This window comes from Mesoplodon mirus, assembly GCF_964341445.2.
Source record: "Mesoplodon mirus genome assembly, chromosome: 13".
Lineage (NCBI taxonomy): Eukaryota > Metazoa > Chordata > Mammalia > Artiodactyla > Ziphiidae > Mesoplodon > Mesoplodon mirus.
Genome location: NC_138989.1, coordinates 82,409,848 through 82,430,025, shown reverse-complemented (window position 1 = coordinate 82,430,025; position 20,178 = coordinate 82,409,848). Strand labels below are relative to the sequence as shown.

Below are 20,178 nucleotides of genomic sequence, written 5' to 3'. Positions count from 1 at the left end.
TGGCAGAGGGGAAGAGAATGATGGGGAGGAATGAATAGTGCTGATTGGTGGTCAAGGGTAGGGCTGTTGGGAGGAGTGCAAGCAACCAGAGCATACAATGTGAGGTGGATGTGGTGGGAGAGAGGCTGGAGGGTTCAGGTGGGGTCTGCTCACAGAAGGCTTTTGACATGCTGCTGAGTAGTTTGGCTGTCATTCTGAAGGCAGGATGAGCTTGCTCTTAAACAGAAGTGCCTGGTGAGACTTGCATGCAGAACAGTAATTGGCTGCCTTGTAGAAGGGGAGTGGGGAGTGTGAGGCTGGGAGCATATGGGGGAGAGTCACTTATTTCAGATGCTTTATAGAATCCAAAACCTGTTTTATATTGTGCAGATAGTGGAGAAATTGTGTTTGCACTATAAATTCTGTTTTATTGGGAATATTTAGAATATTTTGCTCATCTGATATTTTAAGTCTAATTTTGTAAAAGCTTTGACTATCCTCTGAAAACTGGCTCTTTCTTTTTTTTCTCCATCAGCTACTTTACAGCTGTTTAAATATCTTTAGCCCAGCAAATTAAAACTGTGGACCAGATAGTATTGTTTTAAAATTCTTTCTTTTCTTAAAACATTAAAAACAAAACACTTTTTTTTTTCCTTTGGCTTGGAAGAAGTGTTGGAAATAGTAAAAGCTGCAAGACTGATTCTTATAGTACTTCCTTTTCATACTATTTTGAGAAGTACGTCAATTCATCATTAGAATTAGCAAGGTTATTTGAAACAATTTCACAAGTAAATAGAGTTTTACAAAAAGCCTTGCAATACTGAGGTCTTAAATGTGTTCATTGATTTAAATTGTAAATTGTCAAAGTTAGTCTTGAATAACAGAGATATGTTGTCTGTAGATGTAAAAAAGTACTTTAATGGAGAAGCACTGGGTGGAAGAATTGCCTGTCCATGTAATAAGACTGTCACTGTGTTTCTAATTTGTTTTCTCTAGACCAGTGGTTATTAATATAAGTGCTATTAAAATTTTCTATTTTAATTTTATAAGGGTGGCCCTACGTTTGGTTGAAATTTTTAACTTTTAGTTTTATTTCCGTGGGCTCAAAGAACATAGTCCTAAATATACATTGACCATTTTTGCGATTAAGTAAATGGCTAGTTTTAGTCAGTGTTTCTTGGAAACTCGAGGAGTTGTAGTCTTTGAAATGTTCAAAGTTTATATCTATTTAATTTATTAATTAAGGTAAAAAAGACTGAGTTAAAACCTTTAAATCCAACTTCAGGTCTTGCTTGATATTTATGTTATTCAGACCACAATGACTCATTCATGTTGGGTCTTTACTCTCTGTTATGCATTTCATCAATAGAAAATTATCTAATTTATCTAATTTTTTTGTTCTGAATTATTCATTTTTTATATTTCATACATTTTTGTTCATATTTCACTACACTAGTTTTTTTTGAATTTTTGAATTTTATTTTAAGTATTTTTTTATACAGCAGGTCCTTATTAGTCATCAATTTTATACACATCAGTGTATACAGGTCAATCCCAGTCTCCCAGTTCATCCCACCACGACCCCCACCCCGCCACTTCCCCCCTTGGTGTCCATACGTTTGTTCTCTACATCTGTGTCTCTATTTCTGCCCTGCAAACTGGTTCATCTGTACCATTTTTCTAGGTTCCACATACATGTGCTAACATATGATATTTGTTTTTCTCTTTCTGACTTAATTCACTCTGTATGACAGTCTCTAAATCCATCCACATCTCTACAAATGACCCAATTTCGTTCCTTTTTATGGCTGAGTAATATTCCATTGTATATATGTACCACATCTTCTTTAGCCATTCATCTGTCGATGGGCATTTAGGTTGCTTCCATGACCTGGCTATTGTAAACAGTACTGCAATGAACATTGGGGTGCATGTGTCTTTTTGAATTATGGCTTTCTCTGGGTATATGCCCAGTAGTGGGATTGCTGGGCCATATGGTAATTCTATTTTTAGTTTTTTAAGGGACCTCCATACTGTTCTCCATAGTGGCTGTATCAATTTACATTCCCACCAACAGTGCAAGAGGGTTCCCTTTTCTCCACACCCTCTCCAGCATTTATTGTTTGTAGATTTTTCGATGATGGCCATTCTGACTGGTGTGAGGTGATAGCTCATTGTAGTTTTGATTTGCATTTCCCTAATGACTAGTGACGTTGAGCATCCTTTCATGTGTTTGTTGGCAATCTGTATATTTTCTCTGGAGAAATGTCTGTTTAGGTCTTCTGCCCATTTTTGGATTGGGTTGTTTTTTTTTAATATTGAGCTACTTGAGCCGTTTATATGTTTTGGAGATCAATCCTTTGTCTGTTGATTCTTTTGTCTGTTTGATTTGTTTGCAAATATTTTCTGTTTGTCTGTTGATTCGTTTGCAAATATTTTCTCCCATTCTGAGGGTTGTCTTTTCGTCTTGTTCGTAGTTTCCTTTGCTTTGCAAAAGCTTTTAAGTTTCATTAGGTCCCATTTGTTTATTTTTGTTTTTATTTCCATTACTCTAGGAGGTGGATCAAAAAAGATCTTTCTGTGATTTATGTCAAAGAGTGTTCTTCCTATGTTTTCCTCTAAGGCTTTTCTAGTGTCTGGCCTTACATTTAGGTCTTTAATCCATTTTGAGTTTATTTTTGTATATCGTGTTAGGGAGTGTTCTAACTTCATTCTTTTACATGTAGCTGTCCAGTTTTCCCAGCACCCCTTACTGAAGAGACTGTCTTTTCTCCATGTTATATCCTTGCCTCCTTTGTCATAGATTAGTTGACCATAGGTGCGTGGGTTTATCTCTGGGCTTTCTATCCTGTTCCATTGATCTATTTTTCTGTTTTTGTGCCAGTACCCTATTTTCTTGATTACTGTAGCTTTGTAGTATAGTCTGAAGTCAGAGAGTCTGATTCCTCCAGCTCTGTTTTTCTTTCTCAAGATTGCTTTGGCTATTCGGGATCTTTTGTGTTTCCATACGAATTGTGAAATTTTTTGTTCTAGTTCTGTGAAAAATGCCATTGGTAGCTTGATAGGGATTGCACTGAATCTGTAGATTGCTTTTGGTAGTATAGCCATTTTCACAATGTTGATTCTTCCAATCCAAGAACATGGTATATCTCTCCATCTGTTTGTGTCATCTTTGATTTCTTTCATCAGTGTCTTATAGTTCTCTGAGTACAGGTCTTTTATCTCCTTAGATAGGTGTATTCCTAGGTGTTTTATTCTTTTTGTTGCAGTGGTGAATGGGATTATTTCCTTAATTTTGCTTTCAGATTTTTCATCATTACTGTATAGGAATGCAAGAGATTTCTGTGCGTTAATTTTGTATCTATCCTGCAACTTTACCAAATTCGTTGATTAGCTCTAGTAGTTTTCTGGTAGCATCTTTAGGATTCTCTATGTATGGTATCATGTCATCTGCAGACAGTGACAGTTTTACTTCTTCTTTTCCAATTTGTATTCCTTTTATTTCTTTTTCTTCTCTGATTGCTGTGGCTAGGACTTCCAAAACTATGTTGAATAATAGTGGTGAGAGTGGACATCCTTGTCTTATTCCTGATCTTCGAGGAAATGCTTTCAGTTTTTCACCATTGAGGATGACGTTTGCTGTGGGTTTGTCGTATATGTTCTTTATTATGTTGAGGTAGGTTCCCTCCATGCCCCCTTTCTGGAGAGTTTTTATCATAAATGTGTGTTGATTTTGTCAAAAGCTTTTTCTACATCTATTGAGATGATCATATGGTTTTTATTCTTCAGTTTGTTAATATGGTGTATCACATTGATTGATTTTCATATATTGAAGAATCCTTGCATCCCTGGGTTAAATCCCACTTGATCATGGTGTATGATCCTTTAATGTGTTGTTGGATTCTGTTTGCTAGTATTTTGTTGAGGATTTTTGCATCTATATTCATCAGTACTATTGGTCTGTAATTTTCTTTTTTTGTAGTATCTTTGTCTGGTTTTGGTATCAGGGTGATGGTGGCCTCATAGAACGTGTTTGGGAGTGTTCCTTCCTCTGCAATATTTTGGAAGAGTTTTAGAAGGATGGGTGTTAGTTCTTCTCTAAATGTTTGATAGAATTCAACTGTGAAGCCATCTGGTCCTGGTCATTTTGTTTGTTGGAAGATTTTTAATCACAGTTTCAATTTCATTACTTGTGATTGGTCTGTTCATTTTTTCTATTTCTTCTGCTTCAGTCTTGGAAGGTTGTACCTTTCTAAGAATTTGTCCATTTCTTCCAGGTTGTCCGTTTTTTTTTGGCATAGTGTTGCTTGTAGTAGTCTCTTAGGATGCTTTGTATTTCTTCTGTGTCTCTTGTAACATCTCCTTTTTCATTTCTAATATTATTATTATTATTTTTGTTTGTTTTGCGGTACGCGGTCCTCTCACTGCTGTGGCCCCTCCTGCCGCGGAGCACAGGCTCCAGACGTGCAGGCTCGGCAGCCATTGCTCACGGGCCCAGCCGCTCCGTGGCCTGTGGGATCTTCCCGGACCAGGGCATGAACCTGTGTCCCCTGCATCGGCAGATGGACTCTCAACCACTGCACCACCAGGGAAGCCCTCTAATATTATTGATTTGAGTCCTCTTCCTCTTTTTCTTGAGTCTGGCTAAAGGTTTATCAGTTTTGTTTATCTTCTCAAAGAACCAGCTTTTAGTTTTATTGATCTTTGCTATTGTTTTCTTTGTTTCTATTTCATTTATTTCTGCTCTGATCTTTATGATTTCTTTCCTTCTACTAACTTTGGGTTTTGTTTCTACTTCTTTCTCTAGTTCCTTTAGGTGTTAAGTTTAGATTGTGTATTTGAGATTTTTCTCACTACATTAATTTTTAACCTTTTATGTACAAAGATAATGTCTTTTTTGTATGTGTAGATTATTTTTGATTTTTACTTCAGTATGAAATCATATTTCACTTACAGGGAAATTTAACCTTTTTTAGTACAGTTATTGTACTTGGTCTTCATGCAGAAGTTTTGCTATTTCTTTTGTTTCCTTTTTCTTTTTTACTCTATAGATTATTTTATCTTCCTTTTACTTCTGTGGTGATTTGGAAAGTATCATAGTTTTAATTTTATTTGTGTTTATCTTTAAATTTTTCAAATGATCCATGTAAGTAACAAAAAAATGTTTACTCCTTTATATAATTTTTAAAATTTTGTAAAATATACATAAAATTTACCATTTAACTCTTTTTGAGTGTATAATTCAGTGGCATTAGGCACATTCACATTGTTGTACAGTTGTCGCCATTATCTGTTTCCAAAACTTTTTCATCATCTCAGAGTGAAACTCTGCACCCAGTAAACAATAACTCCCTACTCTGCCCTTCCCCAAGTCCCTGATAACCACTATTCTACCTTCTTTCTTTATGAATTTGTATATTTTAGGTACCTCATATAAGAGGAGTCATACAGTACTTGTCTTTTTGTATCTGGCTTATTTTACTTAACAATGTTTTCAAGAGTCATCTTGTTGTAGCATGTGTCAAAATATCATTCCCTTTTAAGGCTGAATATTTCATTGTATGTATACCATCTACTGCATATTGTTTATCCATTCGTATGTTGATAGACACTTTTCTACCTTTTGGCTGTTGTGAATAATGTTTCTGTGAACACTGATGAACAAATAAGTGTTTGAAATCCCTGCTTTCGATTCTTTTGGCCATATACTCAGAAGTGACATTGCTGGATCATATGGTGATTCTATGTTTAATGTTTTGAGGAACTGCCATACTATTTCCACAGTGACTGAACCTTTTACATTTCCACCAGCAATGTACAGGTGCTCCAGTTTCTCCACATCCTTGTCAACATTTGTTATTTCCTATTATTTTTGATAATGTCCATCCTAATGGATGTGAAGTGTATCTGTTGTGGCTTTGATACTTTATGTAACTTTTGTAGGCCCCATATCTTTTAGTTTTATTTCCTGTTTATTTATCCTTGAATTAAAAAATTTCTGACATACGTTATATTTTTGTCTTTAGCTTACAGGTAATTTCTCATGTTAATTTTCATATATTTTCCGTGGAAAGTTGAGAGTGAGAACTCCAGTGCTTTTTTTGTTCTACCCCTTTCCTGATCCTGTCCTTTCAGCAGCTAGTTTATAGGGTCATGTCAACATATCTAGGATATATTTTGGTCTATGTTGTTGTGACTTGCCAGTTAGTCTGCTGTATTTTAGTTTTCATGTTTTATGCATACCTTTCAATTTAAAAGATATAACTTCTGTTTAAGTAGTAACGTATCTAGAAATTTATGATGGTGGAACATTTGCTCTGAAACAACCTTATTACCTGAAGAGGGAGATTATACAATTTAATATTTCATTGTTTTTTAATTATTTGACTTTCCCTGTTTCATTTCTTTAGTAACTTTGGGATTACTTTGAGGGCGGGATCATGTCTCTTGAACTAATGCATTTTCCCCCATATACCTGCCACTGTGTTAAGCATACACTAAACCCAATAAATACTGGATGAGAGATTTACATGCAGTGTTCAAAGTTGGAACAATTAAGCACTAGAAACTAGGAGGAACTAATGGTTCATTAAGTTTTTGTATTTTGTTTATTTTTATTAGTTGGAGTTCATCATATTAAATACTTAAAAACTGTTAGCTTTTAAAAAAATTTAGGTATACTTATCATTCTTTCCTACCATTAAAAGTATCTCTGCATGTATTGGTTATTCTTATAGAGAGGAATACATTTATATTATTTAATGATAACATTTTATATTGTTCTCCATGACATTTCTATATTGGCCCCTAAAATTGATGGTTTTCTTCTGTTTTGTGTTTAAATGTTTGCAGAAAAAGAAACTGCTCATGGTGTTGGGGTCCCTTGGAGACAGCATGTGCTACCACAAAAGCAACATCAGTCTGGAACAACCAGAGGCGGTGCTGGTGCACCACAGGATGGCCTTTGTCAGCATTTCGCTGTTTGCAGTCCGACTGCTGCAGACGCTTCTCCCTGTTGAAAAGGTAAGGCAGGTAGCGTGGCTTCTTTGTAGTTTACTGGGTGTTACAATCACTGTCCTGTTGTAAATTCCTTCTGATGATTTCATGGTGTACAAAGATTTTATTGGAAATGTAGAAATTGAGAAATGGCTAACATTTTTAATTAGTTTTGACAAATCAATTGATAGAAAAAAATACAAATTTTTTAAGATAACTTTTAAAAACTGTGGTGTTTAGAAAGGTGCACAGTTCAGTGCATTTTTACTAAGTGAATATATCTGTGTTTAGAAAGTGACCACCCCCCAAAACATGAAGTAGAACATGACCAGCCTTTCAAGGCCGCTTCCCGTTGCTTAACCTCTCCTGTCCCCACCCCTGCAAGCTAAACTCCTTTCTGACTTCTGTCACCATAGAGGGTTTTTTTTGTTTTTGAGCTTTATATAAATAGACGTATAAAGTATGTAATTGCTCAAGAATTTTTTTTTTTTGAGATTCATTTTTGTTGTTGCTTGTAGCAGTTGTTAATTTTTATTGTAAAATACTATTCCATTATGTGACTGTATGTTAAAGGTGATTTTAATAGGTGTAAATATTTCTTTTAAATCATCTTATTGACTGTACTTTAAAGTGGAGGTTATATCTCTGAATTTGAACGTCGGTGGTAAAAATGTCTCAGGTGACTCATATGCAAGTGTTGTGTAGTATACTTATTGCAAAAAGAAAGGTGTGGCATCGTGCTTAACTGAAGGTATGGGAAAAATTACTGCAGCTAAAGAACTATTTCCTGTGCCTTTTGTTGTCCTTTGTTATAGCCACGTGCCCTTTTGCTCCGTAGAATTCTGCAGAGCATGTAGTCTAAACTCCATTTAATAACACATATGCAATATATGCAATATAGTATCAGGTCATCTGGAAAAACAAGAATAGAACATTAAATTTTAAATATAGTATTTTCCTTTAGGGAAAATAACATTTCTGTTAATTTTTTTTTTTTGCGGTATGTGCGCCTTTCACCGCTGTGTCCTCTCCTGCCGCGGAGCACAGGCTCCGAACGCGCAGGCCCAGCGGCCATGGCTCACGGGCCCAGCCGCTCCATGGCATGTGGGATCCTCCTGGACCAGGGCACGAACCCGTGTCCCCTGCATCGGTAGGTGGACTCCCAACCACTGCGCCACCAGGGAAGCCCGCATTTCTGTTAATTTTAATTTTTAACATTTTTATTAATTGTTATGTTTCTGAATAACACTCTGTGTTAAAGAGTGATAATTTTCCAAGGCATAAACATTATAAATTGAAGAATTTCAGTCATATAAAACTGGAATTGCATTTAAAATGTAGGTGTCTCAACTCTACATGATAATGTTATATAACTGAAAATTTAGTAGTGCTACAATAACTTGTTATTCAGTATTACAAATGATCAATCTATGTATAGGTTGAGGTATTTTTGGAAAAGTTACTTGTCAGTTGTACCAGAGAGCTTATTTACTGCTTTTTTGATTATAGAGTTTTTTTCATCTATGTGCTTATTTGGGCAGGAATCAAAATAGAAGTCAATAATCTATTTTATTTGACTTACTTTAGTGTTAGAATAATGTAAAACCAGCCCTCCATGTCTTTTTTTAAGGTAGCTATTTTTTGTTTTTGTTTTTGAAGGTAAATCAGTATCTAATTTTGGGGAGCTCTTTTAAATATGTAGCTTGGAACTTCATTAGAACAGTAAGTGGGGTCATTGAAGAGATTGTAATTAAGGTATCAGCTTATAGATGGTTATAATTGCTTTGATTGATTAACTAAGAACTTTAAAATGAGATCTAAACAAACATGCTCTTCCATTGCTGTTAAATTTCTCCTTCAGTTTATATAAATACAAGGTTATGCTGCCCTCTGCCTGTTGCTAGCCCACCAAAAATTGAAGTGGAATTTGGACTCTGAAACTTTCTACCTTAAAAGTGGCTTTTAAATATTTGAGTTGCCACTTACCAAATATGTAATTTTGAAGTTGGGAAATGATATAGTATGAATCTGTGTAGAGATTTCCTGAATTTGAATGTTTTGACAAAATGCCCTTGAAGACCTTTTCTGAAATTGATAATTGCTGATTTTAAATGAATTTGGAGAATACCCATGTATAGGTTAAAATTATGCATTGGCAAATGTCATTACCAATGTTATAAATTAAAATTAAAAGTGTTCTGGTTGGGTAAATCAAATTGGTAAGACAAATGAAGTTAACTTCATATGGGGGAACCATCTGGGAAATAAGAGCTAAAAATACTGGCCCTGTGCCAGAAACAAGATCCCAGAGCATCCTAGGAACCCCTGTGACCCTTTCTCAGCCAAGCAGACTGAAGGCAAGGAAGAATTTATACCACAAGATTTTGACATTTTTAGTGAGGTATATAAAATCTAATAATTGGTGTAGCTGATTGATTCAGAACAGCGTTTCTCAAAGTGTAATGTGCACCCAGATCACCCAGAGATCTTGTTAATCCGATCTTGCATGTTCTGGTCTGTAAGGTCTGGATAGGGCCTGAGAATCCGTACTTCTGACAAGCCATGCCAGGATAACGCCCTGGCTGCTCTGAGTGGCAAAAGGTTTAGAGAAAACAGTATTATACCCCTCCTCCTCCAGCACGCACAAGATGACGATGTTGACTCTTTTCTATCTAATACTGGTAATGGCTTTCCACTGAAATGTTGTCACTTTTAGTTCCAACTGACACGTGACTAATGCTTATATATGTAGGACCACCGTCTTCAGTCTGGGGTGTAAACTGTGATGGGTCCATTGGCCCTGCAAGGATTAAACGTATGACATTACCTTGGTGCTTTGAGTTGCTGAGAGGAGTTTCAGATGTAGGTATGCAGAATGAAAATGTCAGAATTCCTTAATGATGGGGCGAAAAGAGGAAAGAGAGGAAATTAGTACTTATTGAATGTGATATGCCGGACACTCTGCCCAGTGCTTATTTAATCCTCACATCAGCTATTATTTTTCTGCCTAGAGTCAGAGAAAGCTCTTTTAAACTAAAACACAGTGCCTTTGGAGTTAGACCCACTAGGATTTACTATCTTAGCGCAGAGCCCAACTCGCTGAGTCTCCTTTGCTAATTCCTCTCTATCTTCCTAACCTCTTAAAGGGGTGGAACCCCAGGACTGGCCATGGCCCTCATGAGATATCATCCCATTTTGGTCTTTAAGTGCCATCTATTTGCGGACACCTCCCAAACTTATATTTTCAGACAACACGTGTCACCTGAACCACAAACTCATATGTATATATCCATATCCTTTTTGACATCTTCACTTGACAGTTGATATCTCCGACTGAACATGCCCCAAGCCTTACTTCCCTGCAGAAATGTGTTCTTCCTCTAGTCTTCCCTAGCTCAGTAAATGGCACCTTCATTCTAGTTGATTGTTGATCAGGAAAAAACCTTAGAGTCATCCTTGATTCCTGTCTTTCACACACACTTAGATCCAATCCCTGAGCAACATGTGTTATTTCTCCTTTGAACGTCTATCCAGAACCTGAACACTTCTCACCACTCCCACTGCTGCTACCTGAGTTTAAGCCACCATCCTATCTTGCCTGGATTATTGCAGTAACCTTCTCTTTGGTCTCTCAGCTTCCACCCTTGCTCTTTTCCATCTGTTCTCTCCAGACTCATCCTGAGGCTTGCTTGAAACCTTCCAATGCTCCTTCTGAGGACAAGTCCTTAAAGTGACCCAAGGCCTTACCTGATCTGGCACCACTGCCCCCTGACTCCATCCCTCAGCACTAGCTCCAGTGGCCTCCTTGCTGTCAAATATACTCTGTGTCCGAGCCTCTGTACTTGCTGTTCCCTCTTCTGTGAGTGCTTTTCCCTCAGATATACACTCCTCCATTTCTCTGCTTAGATGTTACCTTATCAGAGAGGCCTTCCTCTGCTTCCATCTCCTGTAACTTCCCTATTCTTCTCCATCTTTCCTATCCCCTGTTTTTAAAATTTGCTTAGCACTCCTAGCCACATTGGACAAGTATGGTTTACTCTATGCTTTCTCCACTGGAGTGTTAACTTCGTGAGGGCAGAGGTTCTGTTTTATTTCCTGCTGTGTCCCTAGGATCTGGAATGGTGCCTGGCATACGGTAGGGGCCCAGTGAGTATTTGCTGAGTGAGCAAATAATTGGTGACTAGGTAATTTGGTTTCTTGCTCTCTCTCTCTCTTTTTTCCCCACTAGGAGAGTTCTTTACAGAATAAGAGAAATTTCTCTCAACTTTATAATAGCTGCTGTCTTAATAGTTGGTTTTTTTTTTCATGCTTAGTAACCTAAAATTTTGATTCCTTTAGCTTTTGATATTCACTTGGCAATTGTATTTCATTTAAAAGCATTATTTAGGGCTTCCCTGGTGGCACAGTGGTTAAGAATCCGCCTGCCAATGAAGGGGACACGGGTTCAAGCCCTGGTCTGGGAGGATCCCACATGCCACGGAGCAGCTAAGTCCGTGTGCCACAACTACTGAGCCCACGTGCCACGAGCCCGTGCTCCGCAACAAGAGAAACCACCACAATGAGAAGCCTGTGCACCGCAACAAAGAGTAGCCCCTGCTCGATGCAACTAAAGAAAGCCCACGTGCAGCAAAGAAAACCTAATGCAGCCAAAAATAAATAAATAAATTAAAAAAAAAAAAACAGTAATTCTAAAAAAAAAAAAAAGGCATTGTTTAGCAGATTCAGTTCTTAGACTTTCAGGCAGTTAATGATTAGCCTTAAAATAGGTTATCCATGAAAAAATTATGACCAAACCTACTTTAATAAAGGCAGCATTTCAGCCATAGTAGTGAACCCTGCCAAATGGTTTTCTCTGAACATTGAATTTTCAGGCCTTTTCATTTTCTTAATTGATGCCTAAAATCCTATTGCAAAGCTGGAATCATTAAAAGAAACAAAATCTAGCAAAGGGTTTTTTTAGTCTTAAATCAATTGATTTAAGTTATAAAACATACACTATTTCATTTGGCCCCTTGATTTTATACTAATTAAAGGTCAGTCTTTTGTGAGTGTTCTAGAACTATTTTAAATATGTTGAATTTCTCCTTTCCCCTCTAAAACACAAACAAAACCAAATAAAAATGAATTTTTGTTCAAATCAGTCTATAGCTGTACTTGATTTAGTGTTATTCAATTCAATATGTAGTTAATAAGCCCTGGGCTTCAGGGGTTTATTGCATTTTTCTGGAGATTTGTGTGCACCTGCATGAAAAACTTAGAGAAAAAGGCCTGGTACCTTCAGTTCAGTGGCAGAGGCATAAACGAGGTATGGGCCCAGAGGGAGAGCAGTTCTGGGTGTTGATGTGGGGAAGAGGAGGTATCCTGAATCCTAGGCTTTGGGAAGGAGTTGAAATTTGGACTTGGGATATTTTGGGCAGAGAAAAATTGCAGTGAACCTAGGTGTAGATAAATGATGTGTTGGGGAATAGAATTTTCTTTGGAAAAGCATAGACTTTGTGATAGAGAATTACTAAAAAAGTTGAACTACATTAATATTATAGTTTACTATATTTATCTAAAAATGGTTAATTTTTTTTTTTTAATTTATCAAGGCAAGCCACTTTTTACCAGAGCCTATGTCAGCAGCATTATTTCTAGTTTCTTTGGACATGCCTGTTTCTTTGGAATATCCAAATATTCATGAAGCTGTTGTGGCCTATTTGGAACAGCTGAATTCTGAAAACTACAGTATTTATAAACGAACTGCAGAGGCTGTTTATTCACTTGAGTGTACCTGTAACTTCCTGTCTGATGTTGGGAAGGAGGTAAAAAGTTTTGTTAATATCTCTTTAAAATTCCTTTGATAAAATATTTAGAAAATTTAACCTATAGTTTTCAAATTGATGGACATTTAACAATTGAATTCTTAGGGGTGGGATCCATTATTACTGAATGGCCCAATTATAAGATTAAAGTAAGGGTATGATTTATATAAAAGTAAAATGAAGATTTAGATTAATGAATGGTATATATTCATGAGACCAGTGGTTTTTAAAAAACAATAATTATTATCAATATCTTTATTAGTGAATTCCTCTCTGAAGTGGCTTTCTGTGGGTGAACAGAGTGACAATTGACGTAAACAGAATTATAAGGGCCATTTTAGTGCTTATTTGTAGACACATTTTTTCCCTTAGTATTTCCCTTAATATTTAGTGCTTATTTGTAGACACATTTTTTCCCTTAGACACATTTCCCTTAGTATTCCCTTAGTATTTGTAGACACATTTTTTCCCTTAGTATTTCCCTTAGTATTCCCTTAGTATTTCCCTTAGTATATATGTGTCTTAATAGACACATATTTTCCCTTAGTAAACAGAATTATAAGGGCCATTTTAGTGCTTATTTGTAGACACATTTTTTCCCTTAGTATTTCCCTTAGTATTCCCTTAGTGCTTATTTGTAGACACATTTTTTCCCTTAGTATTATAAGGGCCATTTTAGTGCTTATTTGTAGACACATTTTTTCCCTTAGTATTTCCCTTATGTGTAGACACATTATTTCCCATAGTATCCCTTAGTATTTTTCCCTTAGTATTTTCCCTTAGTATTTCCCTTTATTTAATAAAAAATCAGGCTCTTTCTGTGCATAAATATTTATTTATGCACAGAAAGAGCCTGATTTTTTATTAAATAAAGCCATGAACTAGATTGTAAGGTAGTTGGATGACTTTCGATACCATGTTATAGCAATAGTTATGTATTTGTTATTTATCCCTTTTAGGATATTATTTAGTATATTATCAATTAGAGGGTTAATGAGTCTTAAAATAGACATTGACTACAATAGTTGCTTACTGTTTGAAAATACCAAAATGGGCCCTGAAGATCTTGAAAAATTAGGAGCAAAATTTTATTCTGTTTGGCCCCTACAGTGGAGTTTTTTTGAACTTCATATTTTAAATTTTCCTTATTTACCCACTATTGTTTATTTTTATTTTCTTTTCCCCACATCTTTATGCCACTGTATCTTGTCTCCTCCATGATAGAATTTTGAACTGCCTTTTAGTTGAATTATTTCTGTGGCATTCTGCATGGTCAGTTAATCACACAGGTATTGATCACCCCCTATTTTCCCTAGAACCAGTCAGGATGTTAGAAGTGGGAGGTGGATCTTAAAATACATGAGTCCTGCCTTGAGCTGCAGTTAGTAGAGGGATAAGGCCACAAGTGAGCAGTCAAAGAAGCATGCCACTCAGAGGTAAATAATATAAAGTCTTAAGTGGCGTTGAGTTAGGCATGTTCCCCACATTTCTCCTCCTAGGCTGACGTTTTTGGTTTGCTTGTTGAGCAGGTTGACTTAAGCAAATGTGAACAGTCTCAGGGCCTGTGGATGATCTAATTTCTTGAAGCTGCTTTGTTAGCTGTTGAGAATTTTATTGTACATGGCCTTGACATTTACTGTTCCATTCTCTTCTTTTTTTAGGGAGAGAAGAATCTCTTAGAATTAGTGGAGCTGGCAGACAAAGCCTTACATAGCTTTTCCTATCATCAGCATTTCCCCCTAATAAAGGAAATCATCTGCATTTGTTCAAAGATGTAATATTTTCTTTCTTAATATGATTATATTATTATAGGTTTTGTGTGTGTGTGTGTGTGTAAGTTTAGGAGCAATGAAAATGAAACTGGTCTTAAATCTGTTATTTTTTAGTTTAAATTGCTTTTATATGTTTTGACTTTTAAACTGTATATGTATAGTAGCATTAGGACAGTTAACTGTTTTATTCAAGAGTAAGCTTTAAAAATGTCATGCCTGTAATCAACATGGATTATCCTTGGATTTTTATACATTTGTTTTGGTGTCTTTCCAAACAGGTATTCAAGCACATTTGTTTATTTATCTTTAACATTTTAATTAATAACTTGAATTGAGGATTTTTTAAATGTAAATTTCATTATTCCTACCTTTTATATGGATTTTTGGAAAGCATCATGCATTGGTTAATTTATTTGGGGGACATTGGAACAGATTTTTCTTTAAAACTTAGTATTTTCATTGCTTTTGGAAAGAGTAAATTCCATGGTGATAAATATCCATTAAATATGGGATTTATTTTTCTTTCTATCTATCTATCTATCAATCTATCAGTCATCTCACATAATTACCTTTTTTTTTGTGGTGAGAACATTGAAGATCTACTCTCTTAACACATATCAAGTATACAGTACAGCATTATTAACCATAGTCACCAGAACTACCTATCCTGCATAACTGAAACTTTGTACCCTTTGACCAACATCTCTGCATTTCCTCAAGCTCCTGGCAACCACCAATTCTACTCTCTGCTTCTGAGAGTTTGACTTTTTTAGATTCCACATATAAGTCAGATCATGCAGTATTTGTTTTTCTGTACCCTGACTTATGCCACTTAGCATGTCCTTCAGCTTCATCCATATTGTCACAAATGATAAGATTTCCTTCTTTTTTAAGGCTGAATAATATTCCATTATATATATATTATATATATATATATATATAAAATATATATATATATATACACACACATACACATACATACCACATTTTAAAAAATCCATTCATCTATCAACTGACACATTGTTTTCATGTATTGGCTATTGTGAATAATTCTGGAACGAATATGGGAGTACATATATCTCTTTGAGGTACTGATTTCATTTTCTTTGGTTACATACCTAAAAGTGGAATTGCTGGGTCATATGGTAGTTCTGTTTTTAGTTTTTTGAGGAACCTCCGTACTGTTTTTCATAATGGTTGTACCATTTTACATTCTAAATATAGGTTTCTAAAGACATTTTGTTTTTTTGTATTCTTTAAGAGAGAATATTCCCTGCCTTGAAACAAGTAAATGCTTGAGTAAATATTAATTCTGGGTTAGTTAAACAAGATCTCAGTTGTAGGAACTGGAGTAGGAAGAAACCCCTTTCTCTGTGCTTTTCAGTCTCATGTTTAGTACCTTACTTGCCTTAGATGTCTTGGATGTTTACCTTTTTACCAGCTGGAAATCTGCACAGGCCAGTCCATTATTACAAGGAGAAAGTCAGAAGGTGTTTCTACGTATGTTGTCTCACCCTTTGCTACAAGTGAAAGTGAAAACTTACCACTGTTGTCTGGAAATTGTTAAGGTAGATTTTTTTGATTTTGATTTTTTGGGGGAGCATTAACAGTGGATTTTCTGATTATAACTCCAAAATTAAATTACTTGACCTTTTGGATATAAGAGTTATTACCATAAAAATAGATGGTAGTTATTAGTCAACTCTAAGAAATTTATACTATTGAATTCCCTTAGTAAGTCTAGCAACTGAATTGCCTTATTAGCAGTTTTAATAAGAATTACATTTATGTTGTGTTATTTAATGATGGAAAAATTGTAAGGAAAAGTTGACTTCTATCAAGTATTCAAAGGTGATTTCTATGCTCAGGAAAAGTTTTAGGTTATTATGGCTTAAATTTTATAGTTTCAGATCTGTTTTCTTAGTAATATTCTTCTTTTCTTTCTTTTGAAACAAATATTTCCTGCGTTTTTAAATTATAAAATATTTCAACATAGAATAGTACATAAATATTAACTATTTCAATATTGAAAAGAACACTGTACATAGGACAGTATAGAAAAATATATATATTCCTGTGTACTTTTGAAAATGTCCTCTTGTATTCAATACTCTTATTATAAGTACTATCTAGATATAATGTTTACATTTTGCCATTTTTACTTATGATCCTTTTTTTTCAGAGGAATAAAAATATTAGTTATAACTGAAGCTTGTTTCTTTTCTCTTCCCCCTTTTTTTATGCCACCAAGATAACCACTCTTACAAAGTTTTTGTTGACCCTCCCATGCATGTGTTTTATATATGCATATCTCTATAAATCATATATATTACTGTTTTCCTCTCTTTAAAAAAGTATATAATTTCATACTGTACACATGTTTTTGCTGCCTGTTCTTTTCCTTTAGTAGTAAGGTTTAAGATCTACCTAGTAGATTCATCTTAACTGCTCTTTACTTTGAATATACTTTCTTCTATTTATTGATAAGTATTTAGGTTCAGTCTTTTTACTGAACTATGTTTTTCAGTATTTTCAGTGACAGTCTGTAACTGATAGTGCATGTGTTTGAAAATGTCTTGATTTCACCTTACTCTTGAATGATAGATTAGCTGGAATTATAGAATTCTATAGAATTATAGATTGACTGCCATTTTTCCTTAGCGCTTTGCCAATACTGCTTTGCTCTTGTTAGGCTTTTATCATTGTTGAGAAGTCTGCTATCAGTTAAATTATAATTTCTTTGTATTTTTTTTCTTCTAGTTGCTTTTAAGATCTTTTCCTTAGCTCTGGAGTTCTGCAGTTTCATTACAATGTAACTTTGTATACACCTTTTTTTTAATGTATCTTTTTTAGCGTGCTTCAGTTTGAAAACTCATGTCTGCCTTCACTTCTAGATAATTCTCAGTCATTATTGTTTCCCTTATCCTTGCTATTCTCTCCAAGTGGAACTCTCATTAGATCATGTTAGATCTTCTTATTTTACCGTTTGTGTCATTTAAGCCCTCTTTTATATTTTATCTTTTTTTGTTTTGTTTGGATAGAATTCCTCAGTACTGTCATTCAGTACACTAATTCTTTGCTCAATGATGTCTAATTTGCTTTTTTAAAATTGTGGTAAAATACACATAACATAAAATTTACTATTTTAACCATTTTTAAGTTTTTGGTGGCATTAAGTGCATTCACATTGTGCAGTCATCAACATTATCCATCTCTAGAACTTTTTCATCTTCCTAAGTTGAAACTCTGTACCCATTAAAAAATAACTCTCTATTCCTCCAACCCCCCCAGATCCTGACAACCATCATTCTACTTTCTGAATTTGACTGTTCTAGGTACCTCATACTTGTGGAATCATATAATTGTCTTTTTTGTGTCTGGTTTATATCACTTAGCATCCATGTTTAGTATATATCAGAGTTGCATTCCTTTTTAAGGATGAATAATATTCTGTTGTATATATACCACACTTTATTACCCATTCATGTGTTAGTGGACATTTGGGTTATTTCCACCTTTTGGCTACTGTGAACAATGCTTCAGGTATACAGATATACCTGCTTGAGTTTCTGCTTTCAGTTTTTTTGGGGTGCATATCCAGAGTGGAATTTGTGCTAATTTTGTCAAAGAGATGATACAGAGTCATTGCTTATATTCAGGTGCATCACTGTATTGATAAGAAAAATCCCACATATATGCTGTCCTCCCCCTCACCCAGAAATTTAAGTCTGTTTTGATTTGAATTTTCTCTTTGTCAAACCTCAATAAGCAAAATGCAAACACCTTAGGATAAGTTTATGGTGTTGTTTATTTCCTTTATGTCTGTTATTATGAACAACTTTAAAAGATTATGGTTGTCTCAGCAGTTTGGTTATTTAATTTGTCAACACCACCACTCTTGGCTGAAAGAAATATAATAGGTATCTCATGCAAACTCAAAAACTGTTAGCTAAGAGAATCTTTTTTTGTCTTCTACCAGTTAAAAGAAAAGTTTCAGTGACATAAGTACTAAAATTGGATTTGAATTATAAACAGAAGAAAGAGGAATGCTTTGGAAAAATCACTGTCACTAATTTTTAAAAACTTTTTGTATTATTTTGCAGGAATGTTTAGGTGTCCATAATGTCAGTAAACCTGTGTCTTCCCTTTGTAATGGAATCCATTTTCTACTTCACCCAAAAGTTCTGTATGAAATCTCTGCGTTTGGTATTCAAGAGCCCAAAAATGAGGTATGGCATGTTAGAAGGAAGTACAAAAGACTACTCTGATTCTTTAGATACTCAGCTAAATCAAGATAATATTCTAATGTCACAAGGTAGTATGAGAAACTAAAAAGAAACTTGTCTTTGTTGTATGGGTTCAGTTAAGTTGTTGTTTAACTAAAAAGAAATGTCAAAAAAAAATGAGGCTCAAAATACAGGACATACTTGTTCTCAGAGAATTCAGATCAAACTGTTAAGTTTTTCATGTAAGATCTAGGAATGATGCAGTAGTTGTAATAAGCAGAGTATTTCCTTAAGGAACATTGTTATTCAATGGAAAAGTATACTTTAAAGGTTAAAAAAAAAAAGGAAATCATTAAGGGGGAAGGACTGGTTGAGAACAGAATGTAAGATGATGCTGTGGAAATAGGAATGTTTGAAGGAAGAGATGCTAATTACCTTTCCAGATTTTATGAAATATTACAGGTATGTAAGATGACTTAACGGGCCACCTCCTCTTGGATTGTTTCCCCTGTATTGTTGAGCAGGTGAATGCCACTGCCAAGGCCATCCTGATACATCTGCTGCAGGGGCGACTGAGGATGACAGCACTGACCTGGAACAAGTTTATTGAGTCTCTGTGTCCTGTCATCCCGGTGCTACAGGTACTCTGTGCTCACCCGCTTACGCTACCATTTCTCTTTGGTGAGTGTGATTGATTTAAACGCACGCAAGCAGTAGAACCATTATGCTGTGAGAGAAATGAAGTGAAGCCACGAAGGCGCTGTGGATAAGGGAACAGGAAGTGGGCGGCTGTCTTGTTTCTGGCAGAAGGTTAAAGCAGGCTAGCGAATTTGTCTGTGTACACCGGGTGGGAGGTTAAGAAGTGAGGCGCAGGCATTTAGCATTGACTGTGAAAAATAGAGCTCAGCCTTATAGAAAGGCTTTTAGGCAAAGCTAACAGTGCTTTCTAAATAGACTTTATGTAATGAAACTGGCTTCATGAATTCTATCTGTGCATGTATGGATTAGCCTGATACTTTGATTAATGAGCTCTTAGAAACAACGCTTTTTTAGCAGTCCTTCTGGGCTTAGGTAAAGGAGGGAGGGAAGTGCAGGGCCTTCCCTCCCTTGCATGAGAAGGTGGAGATGGGAAACACCATCACAGGAACAGTCCTCGTAGAAGAGAGAGCCCGGGCCTCAGGCCCTGCCGCTTGCACAGCTCAGTTCCTTGCAGGCGCACCGGCAGCACTCCACCTTTGTGGTGAGGGGACAGGTCTGGAGATCTGGTGGGGGGGCAAGATCTTTCCAAGATCTAGGATCTTGGAAAGTAGGAAAATTAGCAAGTGTCAGGAGGGTTGGCACATTTTCCTGAAGTTCTCCAGTATTATTTTTTAAATACAGTTGTATGTAGGCTTCTTACCT

The 20,178-nt window shown here is 35.6% G+C and overlaps 1 protein-coding gene across 4 annotated transcripts in view; it reads left to right on the top strand.

The window, feature by feature from the left end:
- The window catches only part of RTTN (rotatin), a 176,044-nt gene that overhangs the window by 21,817 nt on the left and 134,049 nt on the right, over positions 1-20,178 (top strand). For all 4 annotated transcript variants that reach the window (XM_082641618.1, XM_082641619.1, XM_082641620.1 and 1 more), the window contains exons 11-16: positions 6,832-7,002; positions 12,567-12,779; positions 14,441-14,553; positions 15,993-16,119; positions 18,655-18,780; positions 19,302-19,418. In XM_082641618.1, the coding sequence (XP_082497744.1) occupies positions 6,832-7,002; positions 12,567-12,779; positions 14,441-14,553; positions 15,993-16,119; positions 18,655-18,780; positions 19,302-19,418 (867 nt within the window). The remainder of the gene's footprint in view (positions 1-6,831; positions 7,003-12,566; positions 12,780-14,440; positions 14,554-15,992; positions 16,120-18,654; positions 18,781-19,301; positions 19,419-20,178) is intronic.